Source organism: Corvus hawaiiensis, chromosome 14 (assembly GCF_020740725.1).
Source record: "Corvus hawaiiensis isolate bCorHaw1 chromosome 14, bCorHaw1.pri.cur, whole genome shotgun sequence".
In the NCBI taxonomy this organism is placed as follows: domain Eukaryota; kingdom Metazoa; phylum Chordata; class Aves; order Passeriformes; family Corvidae; genus Corvus; species Corvus hawaiiensis.
In genome coordinates this window covers 7193748-7205083 of record NC_063226.1, presented here as the reverse complement: position 1 = coordinate 7205083, position 11336 = coordinate 7193748, and the positions used below count along the sequence as shown (strand labels likewise).

General features: G+C 40.5%; 1 protein-coding gene and 1 non-coding gene across 4 annotated transcripts; both read right to left on the bottom strand.

Annotated features, from left to right (window-relative positions):
• Positions 1-278: 278 nt before the first annotated feature.
• PABIR2 (PABIR family member 2) lies at positions 279-11059 on the bottom strand. Of its 3 annotated transcripts, none has more exons than XM_048318985.1 (10): positions 10847-11058; positions 10437-10515; positions 9083-9139; positions 8671-8714; positions 8536-8590; positions 8208-8309; positions 6836-6924; positions 6246-6307; positions 3870-3966; positions 279-2838 (listed from the first exon to the last, which is right to left on the bottom strand). In XM_048318985.1, exons 1-10 carry the CDS (start codon positions 10960-10962, stop codon positions 2688-2690), a joined length of 852 nt encoding a protein of 283 aa, XP_048174942.1. In that variant the 5' UTR covers positions 10963-11058; the 3' UTR covers positions 279-2687. The 3 variants fall into 3 exon arrangements, with proteins under 3 accessions (XP_048174942.1, XP_048174941.1, XP_048174943.1); XM_048318984.1 differs by having other exon boundaries at positions 6246-6310; positions 10847-11056; XM_048318986.1 differs by having other exon boundaries at positions 2685-2838; positions 3865-3966; positions 6246-6310; positions 10847-11059.
• On the bottom strand, positions 2918-3061 carry LOC125333496. Its single transcript, XR_007206887.1, has one exon. It is a non-coding gene; the product is annotated as a small nucleolar RNA U109 (small nucleolar RNA).
• Positions 11060-11336: the final 277 nt, after the last annotated feature.

Sequence of the window (11336 nt, the reverse complement as noted above, 5' to 3'; positions counted from 1 at the left end):
TCCCAACTGGTATCTAATTCCCTCAGACAAAGCAGGTAACAAATCCAGACATGCAACTTTTAGTCAGTTTTAGTCAGAGTATGCTACAATATCAATCAACCCTCTAAGCCGTTGCAACTCAAATGCAGTTAAGTGGAAGTATAATCATCAGCATATTAGAAAACTTTGTTTCAAAATGAACAAGTTGTGTGTGTTAGGAGTGTGAAAGAGAACCTGGGCCTGCCTTGGGCCTATTACACAGCAACATCCATTCATTCTGAAACAACAGACACAGCAAGTGTGTGCATTACATATATATTTTATAAAAGAGCAATGTCTTTTACAAGACATTCCAGGAGTGGGGAATAGCCAGAACACTACAAAAAACTGCTGTAACAAGAGTGACTATTTTGTGCGCTCGCTTTATGCAGCTTACATTCGAATGTTTACAGAGGCCAGCACTCAGATAAGACTCTCCACTAACAAACAAATCTGGAATACATCAATTGTACAGGTAAATCAGCCAAAATTAAGCAATAACTATGCTCTTCTCAGGTTTAAGAAAGCATGCAATAGGTTCCCCCTCCTGCCACCCCTTGTTCACATTTCTAAATCACGGTACCAGTAAAAGCACAGTAGAAGGGAACTGGGGCACAGGTAATGGAGTTGTATTTTATCACAGACTGTTTATCAATATTTTGCAAATGGAAAAGCAGCCTTCTTTAAGCACAAAGAAGGCAGAGAAGATACAGGCATGAATAAAAAAATTAAGCGACTTAAGACATCAAAAATTCAAGAAATAGCACTGTGCATATACAAACAAAATTAACATTCAGTACTGTAGAGCTCATTTAAGAATGGCACGAATGGACAATATTTTACAATATGCACATTTATTTGAAGTGGGGAACTAATGCTCCACAGGTGGAAATGATATTACAAGTAATAGTGCCACTGTTGGCCCATTCTGGTAGTTCTTACAATTTAATGGAAACGCTTTTAAAAATAATCTGGTATGTACACATCTTCTGGATACCCAACGGCTTCTTCGGAACAGAAAAAACTATGGTTCTCCCCCTCCCCCTTTTAGCCAGACAGTATTGCCAGAGATTGTGCTCACATCTAAAGCACATAATCTTTCTTTAAATTCAGTGCTATTTTCTTTCAGAAAGATCACAAGTTGTACTTTTAGGTAACAAAAGCATTTATGTTACAAACATTCAAAAATGGAAGCTTATGATTCTGGCAGACAATGTTGCGTATTAAATACAAACCGGCCAGCAATTACTGAACATAAAAAACTTATTCAATCATAAAAAAATACTATAATTCATCACCACAGACTTTTTACAGAGTTATAAATAATAAATAGCGTAACACAGTAGATTACAAACGGATTTATTTTGCCCCATTATAGTTTTTAAAAAGTAAAATATCTGTTCCTACCTCAGACTGACCAAGGTACTGTATCAAGACTACTCATAGCTCAAAGAGAACTCCTTCACCAAGCAATTTGCAGAGCTCGTATCCAATCCAAAGCCTTTCCTTAGGAATCAAACATTTGCTGAGCTGTTTGCTCTGCTCATGACCAACAAAGGGACAAACTCTGTCCAGAGCAGCTGCAAAGGGTGTCACCTTGACTGCCCCTCGGAGGTGGGGCTGCCCCAGCACCTCCACACCTTGGAAAGGAACACTAAGGGAAGCAGCACCGCTGACAGACTCGAGTAAGCACTCTATAAACAAGCTGTACACAAAGGACTTTCCCCACCCACCCCTCTGGTTTACATTCCATAATTTTGTAACAATGTCCCCTAAGGCACAAAAATACTTATGACCTCAATGCCACAGGAGACATCGATGGTGCCATACATGGTTCTTCTACACAGTAGTTTAATTAACTTAGTTATCTGCACTGTATGTCTTCAATCAAGGTGTGGATTAATTTTTCCTGGCCAAATCTTGCTGAATAATGAGCTTATTTCATACAATCTGTAGGACAAATGTTCCAGAGAGAGAACTATGCAGCTAATTTAATCATGTTTGTAGAGTATTATTATTTCTTCACTGATGGCAAAAGTGACAGTCATTAGTTATTTTGCTGTGGGGTTTTTAGTTTAATGTAATAGAGTGAGACTTCCACACCCAATGTGGTCTCCTGTAAATGAATTCATAAAAATTACTAGCAGCACTAAGAAAATAAAAAATATTTTTCTCCCTTCCATAAAGGAATTTGAGGCTAGTGACTCAAAAAAAAAAAAAAAGCAAGAATAATTTTACTCAATAGTAGAAGTGCCAGAGAATAAATTAGTATTTTCAAATCCTTCCGAACCAAGTTATTTCCCTAGACATAGTGACCATGATGATGAAGAAGTACATTCCTAAAAATTGCAACACTAATAGGTAGATACCTATTCATGGAATCAAAAAGTGTATGCAAGTTCCTGAAAGCAAAAGTTAGTATAATATCAGCAGACATCTTGTTTAAAAGATAAATTCGCAAAACCAGACATTTATATGGTCTACAATGTCCATTAAATGGATAAATTAAAAAAAAAAAATCACTGGAAAGTAGCCAAAGATTACAGTAACAACAATTTTTCCTTTTAATAAACCTCATATGAATGCTTCAAGGATCAGAGTTCATTTCTCTGTACGAGTGTACAGGAAGGGGACAGCACAGCCAGACACTGACTCAGGACTTGGTAAAGTCACTTGGGTGAGAAGTCATCCATCAGTATGAACGAGGAGCAGGAGTTGGAGCACGTCACTGGAGACTCTGTGGTTATGCTGCCTTTAGTCAGGGAATCAGAGGAAGAGCCAACACTGCTGCTACTCCCATCGAGAATATCTGAGGACAGGCTGGGGAAAGGGAAAAAGGTTCTTTAGTGCAGAGGCATGAGGCTCTGTACAAAGCTAATGCGCTTCCCCCTTGGAGAGGACTTGTAGGAGACCTATACTACCACTCAGTCTTTACTGCAAGACTGGCAGCCCTGAAAACTCCTTGTTTTCTGTAGCATGTTATAGATATTCATGCTCCTCAAGGGAATGAGGAGCAGAATTACTGGGTTTTTTTAACATGCAGAATAAATTACGAAGCTAATTTTAATCAGACGTAGAAAGGAAGTGACAACTAAGAAGTATAAAACCTTAAAAGCTTATAGGAAAGGGAAAATAATACACTAATCAGCAATGCAGCAAAGATGTCATTAATTAGCCGGCATGCTCTTTAACACTGCACTGCTCAAAGCAAGATCAGACCAATTTTTCCCACAGAATTCCTGTGTTTGGATTTTGAAGTCTTGATACAAGATCCCAGAGGGCATCTAAATTGATGCTTTTGCAATTTAGGGGGAAGCAATATGGAAAAAACCATCTAGGCAGTTTCAAGTCTGTAGGTAAACTGGAATTACAGTAATAACAGCTGATATTTTTGAATACTTAGTATCTGACTTGACACAAAAAAACCGTAGTATTTTATGATTGTAATAAAGAAAGATGATGTAACTCTAAAAATCATGAACTTAGGGACAAGAACAATTAAATACCCATACACATTTTCTAAGTATTCAGGGAAGTGCCACAGACTATATGACCACTGCCTACAACATACTGTAATGATGAAGTAACTTTGCTTATGAATCAACAGGGATTTGTAACAATTACAGTCAGTGTAAAAGCTTTCATAGAAAAATCTAGGCTAGAGTCTGTTCAGGAAGAATTGATCAAAGGAGCAGGACCATTGCCACAGGACACGACCACAGGATAGTTCCCATTAATACACATCCGCAAGATACACACAAAGTATTTTTTTCCTGGAAAAAACAACTAGAAAGCTTGTGATAAATGCACATTCCTTGTTTTGGCATTTCAGGGCACATGACATACAATACCATGAACTGAGATCTGTCAGGTGTGTAACATCTGGAGAAAGCATGTTGGTTGTTCCTTGGAAAAGTCTCTTTGGCTGACTTTCAGTTTCCATTTCACCTAAGGAAAACAGTGCAAATAATCAAACTCACTTGAGTCTCTGGAATATCCATTTAATACTTGTCTGCTGTAAAAGAAAGGTTTGACCCACAATACTCCATGGTTGCATTTGTAACACAAGTTCTCTAATTCAGGCAACCAAGCACCCGGCTAACACATTAATTTGAGGATAGCTGCTGTTAAACCATCCAATCCATCCTTAGCTAAAGCTTCAGCAGTATCTGAGGGGCTACAGTGATCTCAAAGACATAAAACTTGCTACCTGTACTGCAATCAGACAAAATAATCTAAAGCAAACTAATTACCATGACTTAGTTTTAAGTAAACAGCTGAGATGAGGTAATTGATATAAGTCAAAATACGAAGTTTAAAACTGTTAGTGGTTACGAAAATAAGAATGACAGCTGGATTCAGTTTCACCCTCCCCTGTACAATGAATTCTGATGCCTGCACTTTTACAGGAAAGCTGAATGAAATAAATCTGTCATGTGGAAGCATTTCCACTTACTCATCATGGATCAGACTGTCTTTGTACCTGTAACCATCTACAGACATTAAGAGATTAAATATGATGGGGAGAACTAATGTAATCTGTTTAGTATAATCTGCCCTAAGAACGAGCTGGCTCACTAATAGCTGTTCTACAAATGGTATCTGAAAACATCATGAACTTGAAAATAAAAATTAAAAAAAAGAAAGAAAACCCTCTCAGCCACACCATATTTTCATTTTTAGTTTGGAAAAAAAAAAAAGGCATGAAATGGTAATAATTTTTTTGGCTTTTACATACACTTTGCAGTAGTTGCAGAGTCAGTTTGAAAACCTGACAGAGGTTAAAACCATTATAGCGAACCAGTTTATACATTCTGCAACAGAATCACACTGCCACATTTTATAAAAGACTGATAACCCCCCAAGTTTCATTTCCTTCAGCCCACAGGGATACCTTCCTGTCTTAAGGTAAGGGATATTGCTTCTAGCAAGCAGAATAGGCAAAAAACATTTATAAAATACTTGGTCTTCTAGTATGAACAAAATGAACAAAACAACAACTTAGGTAACACTTTTGTCCCTTAAATTTCACAGAGACAAATCTGCACTGCTACAACACATTGCACAGTCTACAGTATTAAGTCCCTATAGCAGTGAAAAGTTCTTCAGTTCATGGCTTTCCTTCTCCTACTATAAATCTACTGCTAAAATTCAGAAAAAACCAGGACCACATATTTAGGAAAACAAAGTAAGTTCATTTAAATAGATCAGATGTTTCAAAATTAAGCAGCATTTGAAAAATTCCTTGGTACTTCAAATAAGAAAAGGCAAACTCCTATCTCTACTTTGTAAAAGATGCTCCATGGGAGCACATGGATTTGGTGAGGAAAGGCCTGTCTCTACCTGCATTGCTTTTACAATTTGTGTAAAGTACAAGTGTGGATACCTATGCCTTATTGATCATTTAGCTTAATAAACTTTTGTTCAATTTTAATGCCTCTAAAATTCACAGAAAATAAAAGCCAAGATAGAACTGACATCTATGAGAAAACTTGTCTCTGTCCTCTGTCAAATCAGTATCAGTTAGACAATGTTCTTTATCTGATAGGACAAGCAGTACTAAAAAAAAAAAGCCAAACAACAAAAGGTAACTTTTCTCAAATGTACGTCTTGTACAATAGAAGGACATGTTTTTGGTACAATTAAGAATGCCTAAGTTAAAAAAAAAAAGCAGAAAGGATAAGCACAGCTAAAAGCACACTTTAAAAATATCTCATTCTTACAGTTCGACTAAGCTTGGTTCAGGGATGTTATTTGAAAATCTCTAACATGGAACACTTCCAGTAAAGAATGTGTTTTCCCCCCTTCAGGAGGAAAGGGCACTGATCTATTCCATTTCTCTAAACACTCATCTTCTGAACTTTCAGAGAGAAAACAAACATTCAGTACTAAGTTTAGAAGATACTGCATGATAAGCAACATTCCTAAGATGATCTGAAGGGTGTGCACTGTTCAGTGGGACTTGTAGGAAAGTTATGAATATTTTTAAGCTCTGCCATTTAATTTGATGTATAATAAAGTTTCCCTATTTCAAGCAGTGGCTGTTTTTTAAGTTTTTCATTCCTGTGTTTTAGACTAGCTACTTTACATTGTATTTTTGAGTTATGCCTGGCAAATTTCAGTTCACTGTGGATACACGTGCATTATATTTACAGACCAACAAAAAAATGTATCCAGCTAGAAAACTACATCCATATTAAAACATCCTGTAAGGGAAAAACACACACCTTTTCTTTTAATGGGGCCAAGAACACTGGGCCTGATACAGTTGATTGGACTTTGACTCCTCCTGCTGAAGAGAGAATACTGAGTCAGTCCTGTAAAGGTTCCAATTTGCATCAAATCAACACAACCACAGCATATGAAGCATTCTTCAAAACTATTCCTGCACAGCTGGAATTCTTATGGAATCTAAATACATAGATAACAAGTAAGTGCTGCCTATTAGAGCAGATTATCTGCCACATGAAGTTGTACTAAATTTTCTATTTTCACTTCCCTTAGTGAATCACATCCTCATTTCAATCCTTTTATAAATTTTGTGGCATATTTATATAAAACTGATCTGCAGACAAAGTTAATTTGAAATATCTGAGAACCTCCCCTCAAGTTACCAAGTCTAGTCCAAAGTTGACACAGGCTCTATAAAAGCACCCACATAAAGTTACCATTGGTAAAGTTTGAACTTTCAGAGCATTTTTATGTGGCAATGCTTCAGCAGCTGTAAAAGTGAAGTCTCTTTTAATGCCTTAACATCAACTTTAATTAATCTTTGGTTTAAATTCCAATGCTAGCACAACAGACACTCATTACTTACTTGCAGAATCGCCTTGTTGGACTGGGAATAGGGCTTGGAGGTAATCCATTACTGCTCACAAACATTTGCAATGACGGTGAAAAACATTGCTGCAGGAAGAAAGCTCAAATGAAGATACTTCAGAATTTCCTTTAAAATACTCAGATGTTACACTCCACCCTCCAAACCAAACATCCCCCCCCCCACCATGGCCTTCTTATTCTTAAGAAAAGCTAGGAACAGATTAGGCAGATTATCAAATGTAATCTTACAAATATTACAGCTTAATTTACAAAAACATACTGGCCCATGCAATTCTGCTCAGATGAAGCTAATCAAAACCCACAAGAAAAGTAAAATTGAAATAGACACTGTTCTCTAAATAAGAGAATTGTTTCTGTCCTTTGTTACATTCAGAAAAAGCAGTGCAGTACAGTACTCAGGACTTAGTTCTTTTAAGGGGCTTGTTAAACAAGTTTACTCAAAATACATCTGACCTGAAAACTGACAATATTTCAGAGTAAAATAGGATATTTAGCTCTGTGATTCTGCAGCTAATTTGAGCTTAGCCCATGAATGCTTCTAGCTAAACACAAAAATCTTTCTGTTAAGTTATCTGCTAGTACTTTACAGTCAGAATTCCAAAGGTACAGAACCAGCTGCCAGGATCAGTGTTTTCCCAGGAACACATTCACCCAGCACTTGTACGTGGCTGTTATGTGCACCGATCTGGTAGGAGCATGCAGCGAAATACTGGCAGTACAAAAGCAGAATCACACAAGAGGGTGCAAACAAGGTCAAGCAGCCCATCTTTAAATCCAGATGCCAGTTTCTCTGTGCTGCATTTCAGTTTTCCAATCCTCACTGGAAAAGTAGTTTATCTAAGATCCACCTCTTTTTCTCTGGCATCTGCCACCAGATTTCAGTACAAGTTCAGCACACCTAAATCCTCTTTCAGAGTGCATTTGTGCCTTCCTTTCCATAACCGATGGACACATTTTCATCTCTCACCACACAGATCTGCAGTCCTATTTTAATGCTTCTTTCCCAGCATCCCTCCACTTCTGCACCTGAAGATCCTGTCCAGGACTATCCTCATGACATCTTCCAGCTTCCCTACAACCAGAACCCCAACCCACCCGAACACTGCACAAATAGCAGTAACTGAAAACATCCAGTGTTTCACCGCTTAAACTCTGCAGGCTCCCAGATGGCAACCATTGGTTCTAAGAAACCAACAAAATATGGATCGGGGTTTTTTAGTGCCTGTTTGGTTGTGTTGTTCAGGGGTTTTTTGAACTATGGAACAACTTATGAAATTACACGTCTCGACAGTTCAGCTTGGTCTAGAATTCTGAAATATTGTCTTAGTTTGGTATTTCACTTATCCTACCTTTCCTATTCCTCTTGTAGGTGAAGGTGCAGGTGAAACTGGAATGAAGTCTATTCTCTTTGGGGAAAAAGATTTCTCAGACTTGTCCAAGTCATTGTCGCTCTGTGAATACAAGTTTTCAGACTTAACACTGGCACAGGACATTACCTTGAAATCCAAGGTACAACCTTCTAATGGAAAGTCATTGGGTCAAATGCACAAAGCAGCTAAAGCAGATGAGCTTAAATTCTTCTTAAATTATTTTCACAGTTAATTCCTCTCTTTCCCTTAAATTCGTCAGTTGAGTGTAAAAGTAGAATTAAATAGGAAACATCTATAAAAAGATTACCAGGCTCAAGCTTTCCTCCCATGACTGGCTTATCTGCATTGCTGTCTGCACTTCCCTAGAATACAAAAAACCCCATCAGTAGCTACAAAGAGGATAACTCTAGCTATTTTATCACCTTCTTTCAATAACACTCACCTTTCATGTGCTGCTTCTCTGTTCATTAAATCCACTCCTTCCTCCTGCAGGAGATAAATACCATAAGTTTTCCCATAACATTTGATTCATTACAGGTACTTGAAATAACACTCGTGATTCCATTATTTGCCATCAGGACTGAAACATGAACAGCAGAACCACTGCAGAAAAGACAGGACAGCCACCAGTCCAGCTCACTGCTTCTCTTAAATTAAATACTTCTAAAATGCACAGTATCTTAAACATAATAAGCCTGGCAAGGCTACTTCCTTGTTGAAATTAAGTCTAAAGAAATATTCAGTTTTCTTTAGTACTTGAACAACTCAATAGGAAAGAAACCCCCACTGTGCAAGTACTTTAATATTATATAGTACTTTTCATTCTGTTACTGAATACACAGATAACTACTCACCCTTCTGATCTGATGAAGTCGGCTGCTAGGAATACGAATAGGAGATGACGACAAGAACTGGGAAAAAAGCGACAGCCACAATGATTAAATCACACATAACTGCTTGCATACATACTATTTACCATCAACTACATTCTTAGGGAGTTCAAAATGAGCTGCACAACTACATGTGGATGACTCAAACAATATTGCAAAAAAGCAAACACTGACCTTCAAGAGAAAAGACTTGTTTTACCACTTACAAATTCCTTGTATCACTCAGCAAGTGGCACGGATCTGACCTGCAGGCAGATGCTGCTCAGCATCTCAAGTACACAAATAGCTACAGATGCCATTTAGACAAGTGAGCTACTAAAAATGAAGCTATGATTGTTACACAATTCCCCACTGCCCAGGATATGACAAACTCCTGCAGTACACCTTACTCAACCAGCTGGCTACTGTAAAGGAGAAATCTCAATGCTTCAACTCAGTCTTGAACAATGCTCTCTAAAGCTTGACTTCTGCAATTTTTCAATTGTGTGCCATTTTATGCATCTAATTCCTCTGGAACTCTATCACAAGTAAGTGGGCAACAGTTCCCACTCAAGATGACTGTGTGTCCAATGTCACACCTACTGACAAGCTCCAAAATTTTGGATTCTTAAGAAATCTCACAAGAGAAGACTTTAAGTTATAATTCCCTGTCACCTTTCCTGAACACAAGACATAGAGGAAACTTATTTCACAACTTCAAGGTTTTGAGAAAAGCAATATTTAGTCTTCACTACCCTCAGACAAGACAGAAAAATTTCATTGGACGGAGCATATAAATCCCTCACCTCACAAGGAGAGGGTGGAAAAAAAGAAATGCAACATCTTTGAAAAGTTAAACAACTGCAGTAGTGTACACTACCACACATAACAGAAAGCAACAAATAAATTCCTCTTCAGTGATTTTCTGAGGTCTAGTGTTCTGCCTTTGTAAAAAAAGCGCACTATGTCAAACAGGTCAACAAAGAACTGTGACTCCCTCATCCCTTCTCACAACAAATCAAAACACCCTTTCAAGACTTTTAACTGGGACAGCATTTTACTCTTCTAACACACAGTCGGGATCAAATTAACTTTAAAACTGCACTTCATATGGGGGACTCACATACTACTTCAACTACTCTTGTCTTCTTTGGGGACACACAGTCAATACACCAGTATTATTTCATTGCAGGTTGTAGCTGGAGGTGAAAAAATGCTTATTCTGCAGCTTGGTGGCTTGCTAGGATACCAAGTGCAAATACAAATCAAGTTTAACTTCATTTCTCTACTCCAACTATTCCTCGTTGTGTGTAAACATGACACGCTTAAGATTCCTCACCATTCCATGACGGCTCATAACTGTTGTGCTGTTCCTGCGAGTCCGCAACACGTAAGGCTGAAACACCTGGGAGTTGTCACTGCAGGGGGAAAAAACAAAGTTTTGTGAACAGCCTTCTCGGGTGCGCTTTACTTAAAGCTCCACAGTGCTGTGACACGTGCTGCAGTCTCCAGAGCGCTGAAAACATCATTTTATTTGAACAGGAGCACTGCTGTCGCTGTGGGAGCGCAGCGAGCACCCTCCTTAAGGCGAGGGGGGACAAGGGGGCACTGGCGGCCCCGGCCCCGCAGGACAAGGGACACGTTCCAGAGGCCGCTGAGGGAGCGCCAGGCCTGGCCCAAGGCCCGCGGCGAGGCCGGCGGGCGGCGGCGACCCCAGCCTCGATGAGCCAAGCCCCCCGGGCCCCTCACCTGAGCCCGTGGATGAGCGGGGCGCTGTTCGATCGCCTCAGGCCGCCGCCGTCGCCCGGGGCCGCGGCGCTCCCCGGCGGCAGCTCCAGGTCCAGCTCCATCTTCTCCTGAGCCATCGCGGCGGCAGAGGCTCCGGCTCCTCCCGCTCCGCCGCGGCGCCCATTCACTGCCGGCGGCCGCCGCGGCTCCTCGGGCCGCCGCTGCCCCGGCCCTACAGGCCCCGCGGGCGGCGCCGCGGGCTCAGCCCGGGGGCGCGCCGGGCCCGGCGCGGGGGGCGGCCGCAGCAGCGCCGCATCCCGGGGGCGGCCCGGGGGCGGCCAATTCCTCCAGCGGCTGCTGCCGGTGCCGCTGCCCGCGGTGGCGGTGGGAGCGCTCCCGCTGCTTCCCTCGGTGCCGACCGCGCTCCCCGCCCGCCGCCGCCGCCGCACAGTGCGCATGCGCGGGGATCGGGACGCAGGCAGTGCCACCCGCCTCGCAGGGCGCCTGCGCG

Excerpts from the sequence above, each read along its gene's own strand:
- PABIR2 (XM_048318984.1), bottom strand. The coding sequence starts at position 10,962 with ATGGCTCAGGAGAAGATGGAGCTGGACCTGGAGCTGCCGCCGGGGAGC. Across the intron at positions 10,516-10,846 it reads CCGCTCATCCACGGGCTCAG|TGACAACTCCCAGGTGTTTC; the intron begins GTGAGGGGCCCG and ends TTCCCCCTGCAG. Across the intron at positions 6,311-6,835 it reads CCAACAAGGCGATTCTGCAA|CAGGAGGAGTCAAAGTCCAA; the intron begins GTAAGTAATGAG and ends TTCTCTCTTCAG.